At 41.5% G+C, this 26,684-nt stretch overlaps 1 protein-coding gene across 5 annotated transcripts; it reads right to left on the bottom strand.

The window, feature by feature from the left end:
• Positions 1–302: 302 nt before the first annotated feature.
• FCRL4 (Fc receptor like 4) lies at positions 303–24,788 on the bottom strand. 5 transcript variants are annotated; one of them, XM_054480581.1, is made up of 12 exons: positions 24,390–24,788; positions 22,822–22,842; positions 15,574–15,828; positions 14,235–14,489; positions 13,646–13,930; positions 12,539–12,826; positions 7,913–8,026; positions 6,734–6,761; positions 5,186–5,268; positions 4,890–4,958; positions 2,155–2,186; positions 303–2,066 (listed from the first exon to the last, which is right to left on the bottom strand). In XM_054480581.1, the coding sequence occupies exons 1-12, from the start codon at positions 24,418–24,420 to the stop codon at positions 1,965–1,967; spliced, it is 1,563 nt and encodes a 520-aa protein (XP_054336556.1). In that variant the 5' UTR covers positions 24,421–24,788; the 3' UTR covers positions 303–1,964. The 5 variants fall into 5 exon arrangements, with proteins under 5 accessions (XP_054336556.1, XP_054336577.1, XP_054336566.1 ...); XM_054480602.1 differs by having other exon boundaries at positions 13,691–13,930; XM_054480591.1 differs by having other exon boundaries at positions 15,574–15,825.
• Positions 24,789–26,684: the final 1,896 nt, after the last annotated feature.

Below are 26,684 nucleotides of genomic sequence, written 5' to 3'. Positions count from 1 at the left end.
AGTATAAGCCTCCTCTTCTTCCCATAACGTACCCATCACTCAGCTCCAGAAATGGTGCACATATGACTGATCCTGCTACATCTATACCTACCCACTTCCTACCCGCCCTCATCTCATTGGGTTATTTCAAACCAAATCACATCATTTCATCTACTAATTTCATGTACACTGAATCTACGTTAATAAGCTTTAATCTAATACTTCAGCATAAGCTCTAAAAGTGAATATCCTTTTGCTTTTATAAAAACATCACTACAATAAACTATCACTTATATCCAAAACACACAACAATTTCTTAATACTAGTGTACAAATTTTTCTTAGTATTTCATGGGTAGTTTTTTTTTTTCTGAATTTGAGTCAGGATCCAAACAGGACCCACACATTCCTTTTGGTCGATATGTCTCAAGTCTCATTTAATTTATATGTCTTCTCTTTTTCTTTTTCTCTTTTTTTTGGGGTGATACATGTGAGAAATTCTTACATTCATATAATTTCTAAAGATCAAATCAGTGTAATTGGGATATCTGTCACCTTAAATATTTGTCTTTTCTTTATGTTGAAAATATTCTAATTACTTTTCTTCATTTTTCTTTTCTTCTCTCTCCCTTTCTTCCTCCCTCTCTTTTCTTCTTTTTATTTCAAATTTTTTTTTGCCATTTATTTGTTATAGAAGCCAGGTCATTTGCCCTGTAGAACTTTTCTCAGTTTGTGTTTTGCTGGTTGCAATCCCATAATGTTATTTAAACAAATTCCTTTTCTCCCTGCATTTTCTATAAAACAAGTATTCAGTTAGAAAGACTTGAATGGATTCAGTTTTAACATTTGGGGCATGGATACTTTGTAGGTAGTATTGTACACTTCCATCAGGAGACCTCTAATATTTGGCTGCTGGTTTTTGTCAATTATTTAACCAGTAGGTGTATCATGAAACATCCATACAAATTTGTGGCTTCCTATTTCTTTTATTCCTTCTTCATTTATTGCAAGAATTATTCTCACATAAACTAATTAGGAACTCAAAGACACAGTTCCTACAAGAAAAGCAACCTTATTTCCTTTGAGAAGGGAATGGTATTTACAGAATAAAACCTCTCTGCAAGGAGTGCTTATTGCTAAGGGGTTGGTAATTATTTCAGTGCACAGACGTAGGAAATATTTATCTTTTTTTAAAGGCAGAGTTTATTATGAGTTTATACTAATATTTTAAATTCAAATTTAGGTTTGGAGAGTTGTTACTTAAGTTTTTAATTTTACATTTGTGTCTCTTTTCTCTAATGTTGCAAATCTTTGTCCCTAATGACATTAACATAATTATCATTTGCTTTTGGAAGCGCAGCCTAGAGCTTGCATCTCCAGCTCTTCTGATGTCCTCTTTTAAATTCCTCTCTCTGTAAACCATTTCAAATGGGTTCTTTTATCTGCAATTGAATCCTGACAGTGTAAGCTGTGCGGGCAGAAGTGAAGAGGCTTTTCATTGTTTGCGCAGTACCTGTGCAGCCACTCACAGTTAAACAAACTGATGCAAGTGAGTCTCCAGTGAGATAACTGTTGTAGCTGTATTAAGCAGAGATCCAGGTCACCCAGTCTTTTTCATCTCTGTGCAAATCCCAATTCACCAAAATTTGTGCTTCTGTGTTTCAAAAACAGTCCTTCTCTCTCTTTATCCCCCTTCTCTAAAGCAGACCCTAGGGAATATATTAGGTCAGGCCCACAGCAAATACTACAGGGTCTTCTCTTAACTGTGGATCCTGGTCATTTTAGTGAAGTATTTCAGAGGCCATTCCATCCCAACATCAGAGTAGATGAATGAGTATTCCTGGGAGTGAATGCATATGCATGAGAAGAATTAGAAAGCTGGAATGAGTTGATCATTCCAGGGGCCGTAAGGACTGCACTGGGCGTGGGACTCTGGATAAGGGACAAGTCACATGAGTAGGACATTCTCGTAACTTTTCATTCTCGTCACTTTTCATTATCATAACTTTCTTCATCCTTAGAGCTGATCTTTCCAGCTGAGTTATCTGGGTGTTGTGTCTTTACCTCAGAGTAGACAACTGAGACATCCTGAAATGGAAGAAAGAAGTGGAAACCGAGAGGGAGTGTGAGGCTGCAGGTAATGGTGGAGATAAAACTGTGGGGCAATGAAACTCACCTTATCCACTAGAAGTGTCCTGGAGGTATTAGCTGTGGAGAGAAAGAGAATCACTGGACTATGGGCATAAGGATGCACTTAGAACTCAGTCTGTTCGCTGATGCCCTAGAGTCTGGGAGACACTGGGCCCTGTCCATTGATTGTCATGTTTTCTCCACCTCATCCCCTAACATGTCCTGCAATACATTTGACTTTCTGTTCTACCATTTCTTAACCCAGCCCTCTGCAAGTTCTTTTCCAGATCCATTGATCTGTAAAGTCCTTCATCAATACCACACTAAGAAACCTCACACCCTTCCTCTACCAGATATTGAGAGATTATTTTTTTCTTAGTTTTAGTTCTTGCTTCTCTTAACTTACAATACTGTCATCTCACCACCCCCAATTGTTTGGCAAGTTCCCATTAGAGTGTTCCATATGTATGCCCTGTGAGAAAAACTCTCTCCTACATTAACAAGTTCTAGTTCTTGATTTTTATTGCCATGATTTCCTAGAGTTGGAGCCAGAGTGAGAGGTAAGTTTAGCAGATATGATTTGGTGGACCATGCATATTAGAAATTAAGAGTCTCAGAGTAAAAGGCAGAATTATCAGAGCAGCAGAGCAATTTTATGGAGAGAGAGAGCCTGAAAAAGAGATACACTCTGGGACACTTGAGGTTTCTCTCTGTTTCTTACAGTATTGTTACCATATTCTTATCCCAAACCTTTAGGGGTTACAGATATTTTTAATAATATGATGGAAGCTATGTACTCTCCCCAGAATAGTGGTCATATGCACAAAACTTTGCATATGATTTCAGGAGCTTCATGTAAACCTTAAAGAACAGCAAAATGATCAAGATAGCTTTATAAGATAAGATGTACTCAATCAACCCAAGAAAGGTAGTGGTCATTCTAATGCTGCCATTCAAAGGGGATCCTGATTAATGGAGGTGGCTCAGGGAACAAAGTGAAAGACAAAACAAGTGATCAGGTGATATATGTTGGTCAAATATAGTAATAGGTTGTGCATGCAGAAAATATAGCAAGACAGAAGACTTGGTCTTAGCTTTGTCCTTTACTGGCTTTGTGACCTTGAGAAAGTCCTTCTCTGAGTCTTATGTATAATACTTCATTTTCATAGAACACCTTCAGCATCAGGTTACAACTAAAATTCCTAGATTTTAACTTCCCAAGTGAGGTGCCATGGGTAGATTTATACAAGAAATAGAGAGAATTGCTTGTTTCCTTGACTCTAAGAACCCAGGTTAATCAACCAAAGCAAGGAAGTGTGGGGAGGAAAAAAATAAGAAGATTTGTCGAAGCGATGTCTTTAGAAAGATGGATCAGTTTATGTCCAATGTGTCTCTGCTTTAGCTTTCTGAGGTGAGAGTAGCAGGTTATAGCCCCCAGCCTGGTGAAGGAGATCTCAGAAATTCCTCTTGAACTTCTGAAGTGATTTTGAAGTGATTTCCCTGATACTGGGATATAGAGCTCCCGCCTCAGAAAGCCAAAGTGGACCATAGGTTGCAGTTACCTAGAGAGGTATTTTTCTAACAACAGATCTCAGTTCATTAGTGGGTCTTAAAATGGGGTCTGAATAGGATTAAAGAAGTGAAGTAGAACTTCAAGAAACAATTCAGCTTATTGCGGCCAAAACGGACCAACAGGGACTGGATTTATCTCCCCATTTTAAACAATGAGAAAAAAGGACAAAACAGTGGTTTTCAGATATTGCACCAGTTTACCACTAAGCTGTGCATGGACTTGGGAGTTCAGAAAGAGCCTGGCTTCTGGCTTGAAGCCTTGCTGACTTGAAGTGACAGAGACCAACAGTTCTGTTTTACTGAAGCAGCTAGAATTTGCAGGACAGTACCAGAGAGACAGGACGAAAACAGATCAAAAGCTCCAGAAGTCTGCAGAGAGTTCTCCTCAAGTCTTTGGCTGAATACTGATAGGCATATTTGTAAGATGAAAGTATCTTAGGCCAGGGTAAGAACTACCAGAAAAGAACAGGCAGAATAATACCAGAAGCTGATGCAGATCTTGTAATTAATGGATTATCTGATATAGAATCCCCAGAAATGCACTGCTTTACTATCAGGCTAGATTAACCCTACTCTAAAGGTTGCTCGAGACTTACCCTAACAAAGCTTAAAAGCAAGCCTCAAAAGGATCCAACTCATTCCAAATAACTTACCTTGCTCCAATATAAAATTTAAAATCTGACAGTAATTACAGGAATACAATACTGCAAAAATCACATTTTCTAGCACTTAATTAAAAATGCCATACATATTTATGTATATGTATATGTACATATACATATATACACATATATACATATATACATATATACACATATATACATATACATATATACATATATACACATATATACATGTATATGTATATATATTCTCAGCACAATGCTTACCACATAGTAGACATTTTACAAACATTTATTCATTCAGACCTAAGGGAGACCTTAGTACATACACTATAATGATCACAATATCTATCAGAAGGATGCTTAATTTTCATCCTGATCATCAGCAAAAGTATACTGTGTATATTTCAGTGCCTATCTTCCCTCCTTAGAATCTAAGCTCTCCACTGCAGGGATTTTTGTCTGCCTTGTTTACTGATTGACTTCCCATACTTACAATAATACCTAGCACATAGGAGGTGCTCAGTAAATATTTGTTGAATGAATGAATATAGTTTGCAGTCAGAATCTCTTCCCAAAGACGTACCTTCCCCTTCTTCTCCCAGCCGAATAGTCTGGATCTCAGAGTATACCAAATCTCCCTTTTTGGGGTGTACTGGAAAGAAAAGACATTTTCAATGCTGTTTCTGTTAGTATTAAAGTGCTACAGATGCCTCTTCCTAAGCATCATCTCCATTCTTCTCGGATACATAATGGAACAATTATCTGGGAATATCTGGATTTGGGACACTTTAGGGAGTCCAGGGGCATTTCCCAGGGCTGAAAGCGCATTATCTTTCCATGGCTGAGGCCAGGAACAGCTTCCTAGAGGGGAATCCTCACCATCGACATACAACGACTGAAGCTCCACCTGGGCAGGGCAGATGGAATGGGAGGACTCTCCTGGGTCTGGAGCGGGAGGGAGCCTGTGAGACACAGAAACACATAATAATCCCTGGAACATTGTAACATGTGGGAGAGTGAGATACCCAGGAAGAGTGGCAGAGGAGAAAGACAATTTGGAGAAAGTCAGCAGCCAGTAGGGAACTGGAAAGCTTGAATGGTTTAATCAGAGTTTCAATAGGTCTATATAGAGTGAGATTGTTCTTTTTAGAGAAACCCTTGGGCTGTGGTATGGACAGGCTGCCTGGAAAAAAGGTTAGGGAGTCTCTGACATCATAGTAACAGTCATCGTCTCGTAGTTAGAATGATTACTCTTGGTTGGTTAAAAAATACTGGCTTTCCAGCCTGGGCAACATAGTGAGACCTTGTCTCTACACAGAATAAAATAAAGTTGGCCAGGCATGGTGACATGCACCTGTAGTCCTAGATACTTGGGAGGCGGAGGTGGGAGGATTGCTTAAGCCTGGCAGGTCGAGACTGCAGTAAACTGAGATGATGCCATTGCACTCCAACCTGGGTGACAGAGCCAGATCCTGTCTCAAATATATACATAATGGCTTCTTCATCATCAGGAAGTAGTGATGAAATGTCTTTACTTTACTGTTGGCCTGGTGCAGTGGCTCACACCTGTAATCCCAGCACTTTGGGAGGCTGAGGTGGGCAGATCACTTGAAGCCAGGAGTTTGAGACCAGCCCAGCCAACATGGTGAAACCTGGTCTCTACCAAAAATACAAAAATTAGCTAGACTTGGTGGCTTATGCCTGTAATCCCAGCTACTTGGGAAGCTGAGGCACAAGACTCTCTTGAACCTGGGAGGCAGAGGTTGCCATGAGCTAAGATCGTGCCACTGCACTCCAGCCTGGGTGAAAATAAATAAATAAATAAATACATACATACATACATACATACATACATAAAATGTCTTTACATTGTAATGTCTGTACAATCCAAGAAGGAATTAGACATAATCCACACTCCTATTCCTTACCTAAGACTGAGACACTGACACAGAAGGAGGAAGATGACAGTATTTTCCAAATGGAAGTTAAGGACATAACGTTTAATGAGTATATATGCGTGTATGGTGCAAAAAGAAGATTATTAGAAACATAGAGTTCTGTGGAAAACCTAGAACATTTGTAGAAAATCTAGACTCTAGTTATTGTATGCATAGTTATAGTAACACATTGTCTAACTTAATTATAGTACAAGAAATATTCTGTACTTTATAACCTTTGGTATTATCCATTTAGATGAGTAGGTTAAGGTCAAATAAGAAATCTATTATTTTGCGTGTATTGGAAACTATTAGCTGACAAGCACAGCTCTAGGAAGCTTCATTTTTGACCAATTCATGGAGTGTGAAAATGGAAGTATCTAGCCACAGGGCCAAAGAGGTATAACTTGACCTAATTTTGTAACCCCACAGTTTTGCATATTGTGTACTTGGGAAACTAAAAAGGAACTGGCAGAAACTGAGGTCTCACCTGGTTTCGTCTCCCAAGAAACCAACTCCTGCAAAATAAAGCAAAGACGCATTTTTGTCAGCAGAGGGAGCCCTTTCTCAATGACTTCCCATAACAGGAGCGATCTAAGAAAGGTAATCAAGACAGTCAATTCAAACACCTCCCCAGTCCTGGGTTTTCATGAAAATGAGATGAAAAAAAGATTGTACAAAGCATATAACTTGTTGAGGCCAGGACTGCACACTCCTGAGTTAAACATGCAATTGTTTGAGAATTTATTAAGACTCAAGTCTGTGTTGAAATACCTCAGGAAATATTACATATAACCAAAGTGTCACTTGGAGAGTAGTGAGCTATGGGTGAACTTCGAGGAACATCTGTGGCCATGCCCAGAGGAGCACTGGGCTCTGACTCAGCCTCACTAAGGAGAATTGGTCAGACGTCCACAGCTCCCTACCTCCAGCTCAATGCAGGACACACAGAAGGTGCTGTCAGGAATCTGGAAAGTTGAATTGAATTAAGAGACAGAGTTGAAGGATGTGGGTAATTATTCTAGAGCTGAGAAAGTTTCTGCTCCTGTCTTCTACACCAGGTTTCTTGGCATCTAAAGCCAGCCTGAGGTGGGCTGAGGCAAGAAGTCTTTGGAAACACGCAGCAAACAGTGCCTGGGACAGACCATCTCCAAGAGGCAGGGGAGGCTGACCTGAGGAGAGAGGGGCTGCTGGAGCACAAGATGGCAGGCTCAAGCTCAGACCCAGAAAAGCCCCTGAGGGGACATAAGGATAAAATTAGCCAGCTCTTATTCTCAGTCATTTCTGCAGAGCCCTTTAGTTCATTTTGAATCTTTATTTATGGTGGATTTAGGATAGGCTGAAGTATCTAACTGGCCAGTCTGTATGAACCAAAGAAACTGCCTAAGTAAACTGTTCAGATAAAGTTTTTGGAACTTTACATTAAACATTTCACTCTTCCTCCCCTTCACTGAGCCTGAGACTTAGCCAATCAGACTAGATATGAGCAGCTCTCATTCATGGCTTCCGTTTGCAAAACTGCCCCTTAAGGAAGGGACGGACATGAGTGTGTGTGAACACTGGGAGTGGAGACTTGGGAGTGGTGGCCTGGTGGCCACTGAGGCTGTCTGCATGCTGAGTTCAGGGGAAGGGACAGGGCAGGAACTGTGGCAAAGAAAAGAGCACAAACCTGACTTCCTCCGGCGCCAGCAGTGAAACAGCAGGGCCACAGCCAGGAGAAGAGCACTGAGCAGCCCCCCAGTGGCTCCCGCGGCGACAAGGCCATCTCTGTTGCCTGGGGTCTCTAAGGGGAAAGGACCTGTGTGAATCTCAGTGGAGAGGTTCAGGGTTTGGGATTGCCTGTTCCTCAGCTTGGTTGGGTAATGAGCCCTGGAAGAGAGAAGAATCTAAAGAACTAGGACTCATAAAGACATCTTGGGCCAGGTTTTGGCCAGAAAAGCTCACAATGGGTGGGCCAGGGCCCGAATGGAAGAGGAAACAGCAGCTCCCTCTACCTTCAGTGAATCATTTTAGAAACTAACAATTTAGGGGAAATCCTAATGTTGTATTCTGGTAAGCTGGCTTCCTGCAAATTGCCCCCAGACACCTGGAGAGATACTGTGGGATCGTGGCTTGGCAGCACCTAACTTAGGAACAGCAAACTGCCTGAGAGAGAATGAAAACTGCACCACTGATTAGGGCACCAATTGAACCAACAGTAACTCTGAGATTGCTCCGCATTGGGACACCATGATGAAATGGCATCAGCCTCCTTCCTCATAGAAGCCTGTGCCTGTGTGCTCTGAAGGGCAGGAGAGAAAAAAACGGATGGAAAAGGAGACATAATCAATAAATTGTTAGGGGCTTTTGATATTTCCATGGGGTCCATTCTCCTATCCTTTCATCCACAGAAAAGGAGGTTTCATTCAGTTTACTCATTTATACAACAAATATTTACTGAGGCTGCCCTGTGCCGGGCATTGACCTAACCCTTGAAGATACAAGAGTGAACAAGACATTAAAGTCCCTGCTCTTGAGTTTATAACCCAGGGAGGGGAGACAAGCAATAAACAAATAAATAAATTTATACCATGCCCTGTAGTGATGAGCTAAAGAGCAAAAAGCATGAGAGAGGGACAGAGAGTGGAGAGTGGGGCGTGGTACTTTCCCATACATATTCTTGGTCCCCAGGTAAACCAAATTCAGACCTCAGACACAGGGACCACAGAATTGACAGAGAACATGCAGGTAGTAGAACAACAGCAACACTGACCATGATTTCCGTTTATTTTCATCTATGATTTTGGGCACAGAGGAGCCATTGGCCAGGAGTGGCTGGTGACATTTCTGATATTATCCTTCCCTCCTCAACAATACCAACAAACCTGCCCTTTGACCTATGAGTGGTTCCACCAATAGACAGTATTCAGTGGACAGCCAGCCCAGCTTCCCAGCCACAACAGCTGAAAGAGTAGGGCGGAGAGCAGGACAGAAATCTAAGGACAGAGAGGCTTGGCCACTACATCCTGTATTGAATCTTTCCCCATTGCCTGCTGGGGCATCCGCCTGTGCAAAATCAGAATCAGCCATGCCCAGGCCTAGGATTCTAGACTCAAAGGGCAGAAAGCAAGTTACTCTACCTTCCTGGTAACCGTATTTCCTAAAAGAAATGGCTACTTTGGGGAAAGTAATTGAAATTTGTCTCAGTTAGAAAGGCACAGATGCTAAATCCATGTTGTTGGATTAGAATCCCAGCTCCTCAACTTACTCACTGTGTGGGCAGGGAAAATTATTTAATCTCCCTTTGCCTCAGTTTCCTATTTACTGTTGTAAATGAGTTAATACATGTAAAGTGCTTTGAACAGTGCCTGCCACTTAAGTGTTACGTCTAAGGAAATACTAGTTCATATTTTGTGGTCCTGACACCATGCCCTAGACTCTCAGGAAATTCAGGCTGCTCTCTGATTAGCTTAGAGGACACGTCCATAGGTTAAGCCTGCTCCCACACAGCCCTACCCCAGACAACCTCAGTCCATACTATGGATTGATTTGTGCCCTTCTCCCCCAGATTCATACGCTGAAGCTCTAACCCCAATGAGATGGTATTTGGAGATAGGGCCTTTGAGAGGTAATTAGATTTAGATGAAATCATGAGGATGGGGCCCCAAAGCTAGGATTAGTGCCCTTCTAAAAAGAAACACCAGAAAGGTTGCCCTGCTCTCTCTCTCTGCCATGTGAGGACACAGCAAGCAGGTAGCCTTCTGTAAGCCAGAAAAAGAGCCCTCACAAGAATCCAAATTATATTAGTGCACTAATCCCAGACTTCCAGCCTCCAGAACTATGAGGAAATAGATTTCTGTTGTTTAAGCCCCCTAGTCCCTGGTATTTGGTTATGGCAGTACAAGCTGCCTGAGACAGCCCACCTTAGCCCAGTGCATGAGGCTACTGCGGAGTTTCTCTCTTTGCTACATATTCTCCTATTTCTAAGCACAGAGATTTTGCATAAAGTCCATGATTAAAAAATATTTAGGAGGGAATCCCTATTCCATCAAACATCACTGGATCCTTGACGTCTGTTTAATCTTTGAGATCATCTGTTTCCTTAACAGATGTTGACACCTGCTTTCCAGGGCTGTCATGAGAATAAAATGAAATGATACATGTGAAGTGGCCAGTTCACTACCTGGATCAGGAGAAGCTGATACATTCTAATGACCTTAACCCCCAAAAGGAAGAGGAATAATTTATACTTACCAACAGATTCACTGTTATCTCCCCAGAGATTATAATCTTTGAACTTCCTGAGGTAAACTTTTCAGAATAAGAGCCTTCCTGCAGAAGAAACACCCTCTACCATCAGTGTTACTCTGGATTTCAGGGCATTCAGGAGTCTTTCGAGGGAGCCCTTGGCAGCTTGCAATTTTGCTAATCCCTTCTTCCTCTCCCCTAATCTGATTCTTGAAATGCCATTGAGCCCTGGAATTCAAGACCAGACTGGGCAACGTAGTGAGAACCTTTCTCTATTAAAAATAAATTAAAAAAAAATAGCTGGCCATGGTGGCACATGCCTGTAGTCCCAGCTATTTGAGAGGCTGAGGTGGGAGGATCGCTTGAACCCAGAAGGTCAAGGCTGCAGTGAGCCAGGATCATGCCACTGAACTCCGCTCTGGACAACAGAGAGAGACCCCGTTTTAAAAAAAAAAAAGTCATTGAAATGACATTAGCTCAGTCTCAGTCCTTCTCTGCTGGGAATTACACCCAGTAATGTTCCCAGACTGAGATGCAGACTGCTGTGGTACTTAGTTCTGGGGAAACACCTCAGTCTCTTAACCTGGTGGGCCCTGCTTGATCATAAGACTTGCCTCGAGGGAGTTGAAGGGAAAGTTGAGCCGCATCTGGACCAATAGCATAGGAACCCCTTGCTGGAGCCTCTGACTAAACTGTTCAGGTTTATGGCTTTGACCGTCAGAGCTGACTTTGTATAAACAGTGCAGCTGTTTTTGGGGAGCAGTCCCCAAAATTTAGAAGTTGGAAATATTATAAGGATCTGGAAAGAAAACTTTAAAAAGTATCTGCTGAATAGATAGAATACTAACAGGTTATGTCCTAGAAATTGAGCAGGAAAATGTTTCAAGAAGGAGGGAGGGATCAATTGTATCAAAAGCTGGAGGTAGGTCAAATCAAATGGGAACAGTTTTCCACTGGCCTTGGAAATATGGAGATCATTAGTAATTTTGGTGGAGTGAGGCAAGTCTGGTGGTGATGGGTTTAAGAAAAAATCAGAGAGGTAAGGAGAGTGAATTGAGGAGTTTTATTGTATAGAAAAGCAGGGAAATCTAGCTTTCCAGTAACTTAATAAAAGCTAGCTTCTTTCTTTCTTTCCTTTCCTTTCCTTCCTTTCCTTTCCTTTCCTTTCCTTTTTCGTTTCCTTTCCTTTCCTCTCCTCTTTCCTTTCTTTCCTTCTTTTCCCTCTTTCTCTCTTTCTTTCTTTCTTTCTTTCTTTCTTTCTTTCTTTCTTTCTTTCTTTCTTTCTTTCTTTCTTTCTTTCTTTCTTTCTTTCTTTCTCTTTCCTTCTTTCTTTCTTTTTCAGAGAGCCAGGAATACAACTAAACTTGAGATTGAGGAGGAATTGAAGCCCAGTAAAGACCACTTCCATAGTGCCAAGGTAGCTGAGTGAGAAAATAGCTTGGTCCAGTGTGGCTTCTCAGCGATGGAGGAAGACATGTATATGAGCTAAACCTGGGATATCCCAAAGTAAGCCTTCTCTCCTCAATGGACAAAAGTGGGCTCTGTATCTGCTCTCCATGCTTCTTGTGAGTTTCCTGACCCACATACAATTTGGCTGCCGAGAATCCCTCAGGATTCTATTATAGTAATGAAGTAAAGGAATGCCTTGTGCTTTTGGTTCTGTGGACTTGAGGCTGTGTGTGGTATGTGTGAATGATTTATTGAAAGGAGAGGTGTAGTTGATACTGTAGGATGACACGGTAGGGTGACAGAGCTGTGCCCCACCCAGAAACACTGCTAATGAGGTAAGGCTCTTCTTGGAGATGAATACACAATGGATCCAAACACAGACAAACAAAATCACCTCCAAAAAGCAAAATGGCTCCCAGCCAGCATTACCTCACTACAGGACCTTACTCTGACCTGAGTGAGTTATTAATATTCTAATGGAAGAAATTGTTTATCACAGTGGAGCATGGCAAAATGGAAACAGAAACAGCAAGAGTCACAGGGTAATGTTAGCTATCCCCACCCTTAATTTGAGGAAGTTTGCTGAGAATAAATAAGGTCAATAGAGATTAAAACTCACCTCTCACAGTGACATTCAGCAGCGCACTCTGGACGGGGCCGTAGCTGTTGTCTGCTGTACAGTAGTATCCTCCTGCATGGCTCTGTCTGATGGCAGGGAGCTCCAGCTCTGCTCTCAGGGAACGCTGAGTTTTCCTCCCCAGACTCTCCTGCGTGTCCTCTCGGTGCCAGGAGAACGTGGTGTCCCCTGTGCCTTCAGCCACGGAGCAGACAAGGACCAGCATCTCCCCTTCAACCGCCTGGCCCCCTGAGGGCTGGGTCTCCAGGAGCACCCCAGACACAGGGATCCCTATGTGAAAATGAGACCACAGGTGGGGGTCAAGTGTGAAGGAGGGCAGGGCTAGGTAGCTGGGGTGTTGGGCAGGGTTACTTTTTATGTGACTTCAAGATATACTCTTTAGCAGGCACTAGCATTGTGGCCAACAGACCACAAATTTAGCACTGAGAATATCACTAAATGTGATAAGCTTTCCATCCTGATATATGAGGCCCCAGGAAAGAAAACAGGACTAACCTTAAAGAAGCATTTGGGTTTGTCTGACATCCTAGCTGGAGGTCTGGGTTGTTTTGAGGGACAGGTAATAGCAATAGCGGCCATCACGGCACTAGGCTGGACCACATCTGTTTTCAAAAGTCGTAATTTTGTACCTAAGTGATATTTATTGGGCCTATCTATCTATCTATCTCTCCTTCTTTTCTGCTGTACACATCATAGGCACTCACATTGTTCATTGCTACTGACCAGGAAAAGGTGGATGCTTGTCTTCTAAATAGTTATCCTTAAGATTTAGCCATTCTAGAATCTGCCAACTCCCTAGCAGGGCACCTTATTTTCTTGTTTTGTTTTGTTTCCCATAGCTCTCAAACCTAACTCCATGAGTCAGCTGTGATTCTGAAGTGATAGAATTTCAAAGGAAGACTGAGTTTTTAGGAAAATGGAGGTAGAAAAGAAGTCATGTATTTCTTTTATTATAGTACTTCACTTCCTGGCCTAAGCCTGGTGCCTCTGTCAGGATGATAAAAACTGTCTCTGCTACATAGTCCCCATGCCTACAGAGCCCGAGAGGCAGAGAGAGGCAGGGAAGATGCCTGGCTCTCCAACACTCACGCTGCACGTGGATCTGTAGTGAGAGACTGTGCTTGTGGATGTTACCCATCACTGTTTCAGCATCACACCAATAGGATCCTGAGTTTTCTCTCCAGACGGTTGGGAGCTGGAGTTCCGGGGACGTGCTCCAGTCTGACAGGATGACCCTGTCATCTCTGAAGAAGTTGAAGTGAAGTGGGGTGTCCAACCGCTCTAGAGGAAGCTGTGTTTCACAGCTCAGGTTTACAGAATTCCCCTCTGTAGGCTGAGAGTCTGTAGCTTTCAGCTCTGGATGTGGAAATAGTTCTAGAGAGAAGAGGTAAGTCAAATTCTGAGCACGAGAGTATTTAGGACTCTGTGAGAGACAGGTTTGGATGCTCAGTCCCAGGAAACTTCAGACACACAGCAAGACAAACTTATCAAGCCCTCTATCACAGTTTTCTTCCACAGGATTATTCAGGTCCAATCACCCCACTTTCTCTGCCTCTTAAAGGATTTGTGCCTCTCATCCATCCAGAGTTTCAAGAGTAACCCATAAATTCTTTCCTTACATGCTCAGTTTCCTATCCCTGTCATTACTAAGCAAATCTATATGAACCGAAAGATTCACCTTGAATTTTAATTATTTTGATATTTGATCTAAATACATCATTCTTGTCTCCATATCCAATGCATCGATAATTGCCATTGTTACTTGAATTTGCTTGTGGGATAAGAAGATCCCAGCTTTTATTAGAAATGGAAAGGATGTTTCCATTCCAAGTATATTTCACAGCAGTCCATTTCTCTTTCCTCCTTCTGTGGCATCTCAGAACCAATGCGTCACCTTCAAACACAGAATATGGGGCCTGCAGGATTAAGGAGTCTGGAAAAGACACAGAGAGGAGATGGTCATTCAAAGCATTCCTGCTACCTCCTTCTTTTCTTGAATTACAAAGGCTTTATTGTTTTCTTCTTTCTTCCACAGGATGTAGTCTCCTGATCCAAGCTCACAAAACTCCTCCTAAATCAGTGTAACATGCTTCAGGTACAATTCTTAAATAAATCCCAGACTCAACTATTTTATCATTCAAAGTCAGATTCCAAAGATAAGGAGTCTAATACAGAGAATAAAAGCTGAGAGAAGGTGTGATCAAAATCTCTGACATGATAGAATACAGCAGAACTTAACACCAACCTGCTCACTGAGTCTCAGAGCAGGAGCTATGAAAGAAGTGGCACTTGGAGAACTACATGAGGATCTCTTCCTGGACATTGGAGTATGATTTGTAGCAGGATTCTTGTCAGAGACACAGTCTAGGTTCAAGGGACAGTGGATGTGGTCCTCTATGGAAATTCCATGCTGTTCAGATTCTAATGATTCTAATGTGAGGTTAGCTATATCTCTTCTTTCTTAGATGACTGTGTTGAATGCCTACTCCTGTAGACTGTGCCCTTGGAAGTGACCAAAATCATTATCCATCAGGTAAAACTGGACAGGAGGAGCTGTGGGAGCTTGATGCCAATCAGAGGGAAAACTAGGAATGAGGAAGGGACACATAACAACGGATGGGGATAAAAAGCATCAGGTTGGAGATTTCCCACCTCTGAGCTCCTTCGATGGCACTTTTGTCCTCAGCACATTTACGTTTGTGTAATTTCTCCCTTATGAGGCTATAAAGCCCTGCAGGGCAGGATCTGAGACAGCTTCATTTTTGTACTCCCTAAAACTAACTCATTTTCTTGACTGTGTAAGTGTGTGGGGATGTCGATTAATATTAACCATTTAAACTCAAGTTTCAATAGTAGTTTGAAAAACATTTGTAGACATTGGAGGGAAAATGTGAAACTAAAGGAGCTGGGATCGAGGGTTAGAGAGGAATGAAAGACCCCAGTTCGTGGCACCTCCAGGGAGCTAAGATAAACTGATACCATTTATAAAGTTTCAACTAATTCACCTTCTTTCTCACCTGAAGAAAAGAGCAAGCGCACAGGGTTACTTCGTGGGGAGCCCCGGGCCTGGCATCTGTACAGTCCAGATTCCCGAACCTCAAGGGTGTTTCCTGGGGTCAGGGTCAACTTTTCTCCCCAGTAGTGCCGACGATACCATGTTGTTTTCTCTGTTGCATAGAATTGAAATCCATTGCAAGTCAGAGTCACTCTCTCTCCTTTGAAGAATGTGGTCCATGGAGGATGGACGGAAATCACAGGTTTGTGTGCAGCTGCTGAGGAGGAAAGAGTAATAGGTCTGAGGTGGAGGTGCCTGCAGTCCCAGCTGCAGTGGCTTTTGTGGGTTACAGTGGAGGATATGGCTTGGGAGATCCCTAAGATGCCCCCGGATGACTTCTATTTCCCCAGGTTGCAGGTGAGCTGTGCTCACCTCCTCCAGGGTGCAGTGGCTGCTCAGTGGTCTATAGCGGCAGATCGGCCTTTCAGAGGGAGGGCAGCCCTGGCAGGATCCACTCAGCAGTGATAGATGATGGGAGGCTCACAAACCCTCTTACTTGTTTCAGTGAACCAGGTCCTCAGGTAGATAGTTGGAAATTGCATTTCTCCTGGACTCTCACCTGGGATCTTGGTGTTACAGAGACCTCTCTAAGATGAGTTCTTGTGTGTGAAGGGTACCAGAAAATGCCATCTCCAGGTTTGTCTCTTTGGCATATGGATTATTTTGAGCTAAAGGCCATTGAGAATCACCATAAATAGGAAAAGTTCTAAAAGCAAGGCACAAGTTTTCCTTTATAAGTAAAAAAAGAAGTTTTCCCTTATAAAGGAATTTTCCTTTTGTAAATGTGTGTCCTTCTCCCATACCAGGAAGAGGAAGACTCTTAACAACTTTCATCAATAAAGAAGGCATTGACTTAAATATGCATAAAAACCCTTGTTTACCATGTTTTTCCTAGTCCACCCACCAGAGCTTGCCTCCCCAACCCAGAAGCCCAAAACTCCTTTCCCTTTGTTTAATCCAAGATGGTATACAGGTTGAGTACACTTTATTCAAAACACTTTGGAACAGAAGGGTTTTAGAGTTTGAGTTTTTTTTCAGAGTTTGGAACATATGCATAAACCAAAAATCTGAAATATGAAATGCTCCAATGAGCATTTCTTTTGATCATCATGTCAGTGCTTAAAAACTTTCAGATTTTGGATTTCAGATATTTGGATCAGGGATATTCAACCTGTGTAAATCTCAATCATCTGGCTGCCTCCTTGAGCCATTTTTTTCTTTATAAATTCCCCTGTGTATGTACATAATTAAAACTTTTTTTCACTTGTTAGTCTGTCTTTTTTTTTTTTTTTTTTTAAGACAGAGTCTCACTCTGTCACCCAGGCTGGAGTACAGTGGCGCGATCTTGGCTCACTGCAACCTCTGCCTCCCAGATTCAAGCGATTCTCCTGCCTCAGCCTCCTGAACAGCTGGGACTACAGGCGAGTGCCACCATACCCAGCTAATTTTTTGTATTTTTAGTAGAGACAGAGTTTCATCTTCTTAGCCAGGATGGTCTCCATCTCCTGACCTCGTGATCCACCTGCTTCAGCCTCCCAAAGTGCTGGAATTGCAGGCGTGAGCCACCGTGCCTGGTCTAACCTATCTTTTATCAAGTTAATTTATGGGCCCCAGAAAATTAACCTGTAGGGATCAAGAGAAAACTTTTTCCTGCCCTCTTAAGGTTTGCTGAAAAATCAACTGTTGAAAAGCAGATTCATAGGAGAAATGGCCTACAAATTTATTAACATGTACAAGGAAGAATTACAGAGTGATTCCCCAAATATACCAATCAGGCCCAGATACTTACACAGCCATTTTTAGAGGGGAGTGGGGAGAGGGGGAATGTAGGTAACTCTTTTGAAGGGCAATAAATAATGACTATGGTGAATTAATGGATAAATGGTTCTATTTGGAAGATGAATGAGCCTGAAGGACAGATATTTTCTTGTGGTAGGGTCTGTTCAGGTGTGGTTACACCCTTCAGTCTTCTTTTCTACAGTAGAGAGAAGGGAAGAACAACTGTTCTTACTGGTGGGTTGGTTTGGTCTTTAGGTGGATAGGGAAAAGTTTCTTCTGTTGATCTTTAAAGGCCTTTAATTCAAAATACTAGTTATACCAGGTGGCCATATTTTGGGGTGAAATATTTTGATTTTCTCTTTTATTATTATTATTTTTTAATTTTATTATTATTATACTTTAAGTTTTAGGGTACATGTGCACAATGTGCAGGTTAGTTACATATGTGCACATGTGCCATGCTTTTCTTCAAACCTAACATAGATAGAGGGAAATTTTTTCCCTCCCATACATGTAGCATGAGCATGTGGTGGGATAGGGGTTGTAGATGGAGTGAATATAGAAATTGGGAGGTCAATTAGACAGTTATGGAAAGGGGTTTAAGTTATATTTTTACTGACAAGAAATATGTATGGGAGAGGTAAGCAGGCTCTGTCTGTCATAAGAAATATATCCAGATAGCTGCAGACAATAAGAGTGCGGGGAGGTAGGTGCTCCTAACTTCCCAGACCTCAAAGGCACTCTCTTGTGACATCAAAATACTAACCCTACATGAAAGTAGGCCCTAAAATCTTTGAAGCATTGGTGGATAGAAACTGAAGAATTCAAGGATAATACAAATTAAAAATAAGAGGCTTAATTCTCCCTTCCAAAAGTAAGTGACTTCTCTTCCTCTTTCAGAATTTCTTTCTCTGTCCTTTTGAAATGCATGTAAATGTTTATATTGGTTAAATAACCAAAACAGCATGGTACTGGTACCAAAATAGACATATAGGCCAATGGAATGGAACAGAGGTCTCAGACATAACACCACACATCTACAACCATCTGATCTTCAACAAATCTGACAAAAACATGAAATGGAGAAAGGATTCCCTATTTAATAAATGGTGCTGGGAAAACTGGCTAGCCATATGTAGAAAGCTGAAACTTGATCCCTTCCTTACACCTTATACAAAAATTAACTCAAGATGGATAAAAGACTTAAATGGAAGACCTAAAAACCATAAAAACTCTAGAAGAAAACCTAGGCAATACCATTCAGGACATAAGCATGGGCAAAGACTTCATAACTAAAACACCAAAAGCAATGTCAACGAAAGCCAAAATAGACAAATGGGATCTAATTAAACTAAAGAGTTTCTGCACAGCAAAAGAAACTATCATCAGAGTGAACAGGCAGCCTACAGAATGGGAGAAAATTTTTGCAATCTACCCATCTGACAAAGGGCTAATATCCAGAATCTACAAAGAACTTAAATTTACAAGAAAAAAAAAAACCATCAAAAAGTGGGCAAAGGCTATGAACAGACACATCTCAAAAGAAGACATTTATGTAGCCAACAGACACATGAAAAAATGCTCACCATCACTGGTCATCAGAGAAATGCAAATCAAAACCACAGTGAGATACCATCTCATGCCAGTTACAATGGCGATCATTAAAAAGTCAGGAAACAACAGATGCTGGTGAGGATGTGGAGAAATGGAAAGGCTTTCACACTGTTGGTGGGAGTGTAAATTAGTTCAGCCATTGTGGAAGACAGTATGACAATTCCTCAAGGATCTAGAACTAGAAATACCATTTGACCCAGCCATCCCATTACTGGGTATATACCCAAAGGATTATAAATCATGCTACTATAAAGACACATGTACACGTAGGTTTATTGTGGCACTGTTCACAATAGCAAAGACTTAGAACCAACCAAAATGTCCATCAATGATAGACTGGATTAAGAAAATGTGGCACATATACACCATGGAATACTATGCAGCCATAAAAAAGGATGAGTTCATGTCCTTTGCAGGAAAATGGATGAAGCTGGAAACCATCATTCTCGGCAACCTATCACAAAGACAGAAAACCAAACACCGCATGTTCTCACTCATAGGTGGGAATTGAACAGTGAGAACACAGGGACACAGGGCAGGGAGCATCACACACTGGGACCTGTCAGGGGTTGGAGGGCTGGGGGACGGATAGCATTAGGAGAAATACCTAACGTAAATGACAAGTTGATGGGTGCAGCAAACCAACATGGCACATGTATGCATAGGTAACAAACCTGCACGTTGTGCACATGTATCCTAGAACTTATAGTATAATAATAATAATAAAAAGACTATTGCCTGGCTCACAACCCAGAGAAGTCCTGGGAACCACCTTTTTGAATACAAACATCTAGAGAGATAGTTCCTCTGTCTCTCTCAGTTCCTGTGGGAGAGTAAGGACTAACTTTGGTGGGCTCAGCTTTCTCCAATGTGCTAAACTACCTGCTGTTGTAAAGACAGAAGTTTGTTTCCCTTCAGTTACTTAAGACAGGTTGTCTCCCCAGTTACCAGGATAAAGTTAAGATGAACTAGTAGAAGAAAAGGTGCTGTCAGGTCCTCTTACTTGAGGCCTAGTTATTGTTTATCTTGAAAACATGTATGCATGGGCTGTATCTAATTGGCTGTTATGAGGGGGTGGAATTCCTTTCTGGCTTTGCAGCTTCTTAGTGGATTGTCTGTGATGCTCATCATATTCTGGCTTATTGCTTATTCAATAATACCTACTTTCTCTACTTTCTCTACTACTGTTGTGGAGAGGATTTCTGAGCTAGGAGGAGATTTTGTTTTTAATTATATATCTTCTAAGAAGAAACTGTTTCCAAGGCTCTTTTTAATCTGAATGTTTATTTTCTGAGTTTTGTAGTTCTGACTTTGTGCCGGCTAACAACAAAAGTAACTACAACACAAATTATTCACTATTAGAAACATTCACTCAAACGTTCTTACCAATATAATACTACTATCTAGTCTTCTCCAAGATAAGTGCTTTGGTAGGCGAATCTTTCAATGGGTGTACAAATGAAAATTGATTGCTATTTTAGATTCTGTTGAAGATGCAGTAATTTATAAACTTGGTAAAAGTTATGTAGAACCACTGCTGTGATGACTCATAAAATCACTAAAGAGTATGGCAGAGCAAGACCTATTAATGATTATGAAGGAGAAATCTATAATAGGGAAAACACTTGTTTGGCTCTCAAAAGTCAGTCCCAATGCTCTTCTCTCTAACCTTCTGCCCACTAATGTGTTTGAAAATGTGAAGTATTAACTTTCCCACCTACATGATCCAGGTCTGAATAAAGGGATGTCAGAGAAATAATGCTAGGGATGGACTAGTGAATAGGGATTCTGGGAAAATGTTCTTCCTTTATTTGAAAGAAGAAATGCACACTGAGTGCTCTTTGACAGCTTCACTTCCCTTCTCCACCTGTCTCCCTACTTCTCCGCACTTTCTGCCTTGAACAAAGTCATGATGCCTGGAGCTGTGACAGCTACCACATTTTGAAAAGTCAGTATTAGATTCATGCTTTGCCCTACAAATTGCCTATGGTAATGTAACTTCTGTGAAGTAGAAAATAAAACAAATTGTTTTCATTTGTATTAACTTTCAAAAATAAAATCTCAATTTTGGGGATTGCTATTTACTATGCAATTTTTAATAGAATAAATTATTTTCTCCTTGGAACCTTTTTTACTCAGATGAGGACTGTCTACATTTAAGGATTTTCGGGCAAATGCTTTTTTAAAGCTTAAAACTTTAAACATTCTTGCCTTTGTCCAGAAGAACTTCCCAAGTAGATCTTTTAGTTACATCTAAATGTGAAGAAAATGCCCTTTCTCTGTTTGGGGGGAAAAAACGAAAACTGTAAAATAACCCAACTGCATGTTTTACATGAAGAAGCTAAATGTTCTGTTTGGTAAGTTGAAACATCTGTGTGTCTCTGCAGAATTTATTTTATTTTATTTTTCTGATGGAGTCTTACTCTTGCCCAGGCTGGACTGCAGTGGCCTGATCTCAGCTCATTGCAACCTCCACTTCCTGGGTTCAAGTGATTCTCCTGCCTCAGCCTCCTGAGTAACTGGGATTATAGGCATGTGCCACCACAACTGGCTAACTTTTTGTATTTTCAGTAGAGATGAGGTTTCACCATGTTGTCCAGGCTGGTCTTGAGCTCCTGACGTCAAGTGATCCACCTACCTTAGCCTCCCAAAGTGCTGAGATTACAGGCATTAGCCACTGTGCCCAGCCTCTGCAGACACTTTTTAAAAAGAAAATTCTGTCTTTAAAGGTTTGGACAGAATACTCTATGTTGTCAGTGGGAATGGGGCTGTGTTTCTGCTGAAGAGAATAGAAAACCCTACCAGCTGTATTCCTGGGAAGCACCTGGATGCGGGACCATTGGGACTTAGGCAATAGGTCTTCTACTGGAGGGAAGGAGAGTTGATTTCCTTTGATGTATGCAACTAGACTCTTCTTTGCTCTGAGGAAGCTGCCCCTGCTATGTGCAGGTGGCCCTATGGCCAGGAAGGGACCTAACTTTTCATGGCCTTCGTGTGTTTGAGACTGAGTTGATGGGCTCTGAGGTTAACCACATCCCTAGCTGTAGTTAATTCAAGACACTTTTTGTATTTCATTTCCCCATTCTAGAACCATTAGCAAAGTCTACCAAGTTATAATGTTGTCTCAGGAAGGGTGTGTGGGAAATAGTCTGTGTCCATGGCACCGAGGATGGGAAGAACAGCAGAGTTAGGAGCTGCAAGAGACAGTGCACCTCAAGGGGGCCAAGGCCCTTGCTGGCTCCAGCAGCTCCTAGGGTGCTCTATAGGAATGGCCAAAACACCTGTAAGGCAGCTCCCTATAGAGGATGGGACTTTTTGCTGACCAGTAGGAAAGATGGAGACTCAGAGTCATCATAATTTGAGCTATTAGCAGAGAAGTGTGTCTCCATGGGATGCAGAAGTTGGGGATAAATGTGTTACACAAGGTTAGTGGAAAAGCTGCTGGAACCCCAGCCTCCCCCTCTGAAGTATTGGCTTATTTCTACCCTTTCCCTCTCGGGATGCTATGCATTCCATCAGGCTTGGCTAGAATCCCACATCAGGTGGGGTGGCAGCTCCTCCTCCTGTGGACGCTGTGACACATATCCCAGGCCGTGCCATGTTTAGCCAGCACAACGGCAGTTTTGGTTTAAGAGAGTGACCCCCAAATAACCTGATTCTTAGGGTCAGGGTCACCACACGAGCTGATGTCTCTACATCCCTGCAGCCCTCAGGAAAGGGATGAAATGGACAACAGGGACTCTTGTAAGTATTTGAGATAAAATATAGTTATTAGGATATCTAGAGACATAAAGGAGCAAAGAAAATAAGGACTTACCAGATTGTCCACAGACTGGAGCTGAAAGAGAGTAAAGAGCCAGCCATCAGTGTAGGCGAGGAGTCCCAAACTATTCACCCTGAGAGCCCACACACTCATATGCTACTTCCAACCAAGAGGAAGAGAAACACGTTCCGTTCCATCCATCCCAGGGAAGCAGGGAAACAGTGGCCAGACGCTCAGGCTGTGGACTCAGACAGTCTGGTTTGAATTTTAGCTGTATGACCCAGGGCAAACCACATGAACTTTCAAGTCTCAGTTTTCTCATTTGAAAAATGAGGCTCATGAAAGTGACCTCATAGTAATACTGTAATTAGTTAGATCAGTAAGGTTTCAATTAATGGCTGCTGTCATTAATTTTTTAGTATGGGGCTGCTGCTGATTCCTCTTCTCTTGACTCAGAACACTTATTATCATAGCTAATTTGGAACTCAAAATGAGACAGACAGTAGGGGGTAGTAGTTAAAAGCCTAGTTTCCAAAGTTAGATTATGGGTTTGAATCCTGACTCTGCCACTGTACTAGCTGCATAAACCTTAGGGACAAGATGAACATCTTTGTGCCTTCATTTCCTCATTTGTAAATGGGAGTTATAAAAGTTCCACCTGATCAAATGTTAGAGAATTGGATAAATTTATACACGGGGTGCCCTTAGAAAAGTGGGATGTAGCCAAGGCTCAGCACAAATTAACTGACATCCTCACACATTATCCTGTAACTATTTGTGTAATATTTTTCTCATATTGTCTAGTCAGATGTTGCTGCATGTGTACATTGAGTTCTATTGAGAATGTCACCTCTTGAGGGCAGAATCTGTGTCCTTCAGGTCTCCGTATCCTCTGTGGTATGTCAAGTATACCCATCCATTCACTCCTTAGTTCCCATCATGTGCCAATCACACTAATAGGTCTTCCCTTAGTTGGGGTCTGGGGATCAGGTGGGAACTAGACAAATATGCTTAATAAATATTTAATATACAACAGACTGACTGTTCTTTAATTCCCTAGCTTGAGCAACTAGGAAATCCGTGCCTCATTTGGACAAACCCTGACAAGTGGTACAAAAGCAGGAAGAAAAAAATCAAAGGGAAACCATCTTATCTCTTCTCTTCTCATGCTCTTTGCAAACATCAGAACAGGTTTGATCTTAGAATACAGAGAAGGAAATAACTATTCTCAGCAGGTGATCCTTTCTACCTGAGTTCACAATCAAGACTTGATCCTTCACAAAGAACTCAGTCCATCTTTTCCTCTGGTCCTCATGCTCTGTGACTTAGGGACTGAACCTAGCCATATAGGTTTCTTTTTACATAAACAAAATAAGTCCATTTGGGGGTAAAATGATTTTCCATAGGCAATTCATAGCGAAAGTAGATGAGAAATACATCTTTGGAAATCAATTATTATCATTTTCCCCTTCTACCAGTAAATTGTTATCTTTCTTTTTGTTCATTTTCTGCTATTCTAAAATGGGAGTAAAAATCCATGATTGCAGCAGCAGAAAAGAGGGCTTTTGCTCATGGTGAGGCTCAGCTTTGCAGCAAGCAAAGGTCTCCTCTCCATCACTTACCAAAGGCCAGCAAGGACGCCCACAGCAGCATGGAAGCCTGCTCCAGGGTTGGAGAAGGAGTTCTGAGGAGACAAGCCAGGTCAGCCCAGATTGCCAAAGCAGCACTTGTCTACACCAGCACCAGCAGTGAGCGCAGTAAGCTTCTTCTCTGCATAAAGCTGATTGAGATAATGAAGTGAAAGGGGGAAGTAGAGGAATCTTTCTGAAAACACCAAACAGCAATGTGGACCAGTGTGAGAGAATCCAGACCACAAAAATCAAAATTTAATAGAATTAAGTACTGCTGTGACATCCTGGGGTGAATCACTTCTCAAGGCTGAAGCTACTCTATTTTCAGAACTCTCTAGGCTCTGTCTTTCAAGGAAATCACAACCTATTCTCTCTGCTACCAGAGATGAGGTGAGATTGCAGGCCTATTGAAATGCACATAATCTAAGGATGTCCCTGAATCTCCCCAGAGATGACGAATTTCTCATTCAACACAGAAAAGGCCTCCTCTGACCGCTGACGCCTCTACTGGAACACCTCCAGCAGGCTGTCTGTAGACCTGATGAAACATCTCAGTCACAAGACAACTCTCACCTTGTCTGATATATATGAAAATATCCTGACTCATCAGGCCCGGGGGAAGCCACAAGTTTTGATCTGAGTAGAAGGCAAGCTGAGGAGTAAATTATAGCCCCATCATGCTCTTCCTAGATAATAGGCCATAACATTTTTACTTAATGTCCTAGAATCCAAAATTTGCTACAGGAATGTCTTAGCAAATACATATTGATTGAAATACATATGCCTGGTATCTGGTGGCAGAGAGAAGTTGTGATTTCCTTGAAAGACAAGAGGCTAGAGAGTTCTGAAAATATGATGGCTTTAGCCTTGAGAAGCGATTCATGCCAGGATGTCAGAGGGGGTACTTAAATAATTCTATTAAATTTTGATTTTTGTCATTTGGATTCTTTCACACTGGGCAACATGCTGTTTGGTGTTTTAAGAAACACCTAATGCTCTCCCTACCCATAACAAACCTGCACACTCATGTATCCCAGAACTTTAAAAAAAATTAAGAAAAAACCGGAAAAATCCATAGTGACGTTTTTTGGTATGTATAACATTTTGGTATGTATAACTCTTTAAAACCTTTTTGTGCTATTATCTAGTGTGTATATATATATAAATAAAAAATGTTAATGGCAAAAAAAAGAAACACCATGGTGCTTCAGGTGTGGTGCCAGGTGCTGGAAGTACAGTGTTAATCAAGACTTGGAAAGCTTTCATTCTGGTGGAGAAGACAGCAAGTCAACAGGAAATTACATACAAGTGAACTGTATGTAATTCGTGAGAGTCCACTAGGAGGGAAATCTGACCCAGTTCTGGGGATGCACAAGAGGCTTCCCTCAGGAAGTAACATCCAAGCTGAAAGAATACCATTCTAGGACTGAGAGATTAGCATGGACTAAGATGGAAGGCAGTTATCGTGACCATCATCATCACATCGAGATATCTGTGAATAGATAATAGACATAGGATGGATTAAGAGTGGTCTGTATTTTTCTAATATAATGTTTTTCTACATATCTGTAATAATTTATTTTCTAACTAGGGTTTGTATTGAACATCAACTATATTTTAGACAATGTCCATGGCCTTAGAAGAACAAAAAGGTGAATAAAGTGCATCTCTCTTAAAGACTTTACAAAAAATCAATGTGGTAAGGGCCAGAGTAGACATAGACACAAGGAACCGTAGAGACATAGAGCTGTCAAGGCAGCACATGGGTCTTTTGTCTCCTTGCCTTGTGACCTTGCTGTCATCTTTCAGCTGCCTTCATTTGTCCCAGGAGGAGCAAGGGTATAAAATGGCAGTCAAGAACCTGATCTGTAGAATTCCACACATCTGGATGAAGTCTTGACTTCACCTCTTGCTAGTTGGGAGACTCTGGTCAAGTACTTAGCCTCTTTCACACTGGTAAAAAGGAGATAAAAATAATGTCCAGCTGAAGTGGATGTTGATACTGATGTTTGTATGAATACATTAATGACATAGAACTCTCAGCTTAGTCCCTGTGCTGAGAACTATTCTGTAATACTAGAAGTAACAAGTATAATGAACTAAAAAGCACTTTATAACTGACATAATATCCTACCAACATTTTTGTATTCCTTATAACACTGGAAAATAGTATTTAGCATGAGTTTAGAACTCCAATATTTATTGACTGACTAAGGATTGAGGGGAAGTTGAAATCATATTGCCTGTTTTCTTGTTTCTACCATAAGTTTTGTTGAATGAATAGAT

Source organism: Pongo pygmaeus, chromosome 1 (genome assembly GCF_028885625.2).
Source record: "Pongo pygmaeus isolate AG05252 chromosome 1, NHGRI_mPonPyg2-v2.0_pri, whole genome shotgun sequence".
Taxonomy (NCBI): domain Eukaryota; kingdom Metazoa; phylum Chordata; class Mammalia; order Primates; family Hominidae; genus Pongo; species Pongo pygmaeus.
This window is presented reverse-complemented; position numbering and strand designations above follow the sequence as displayed.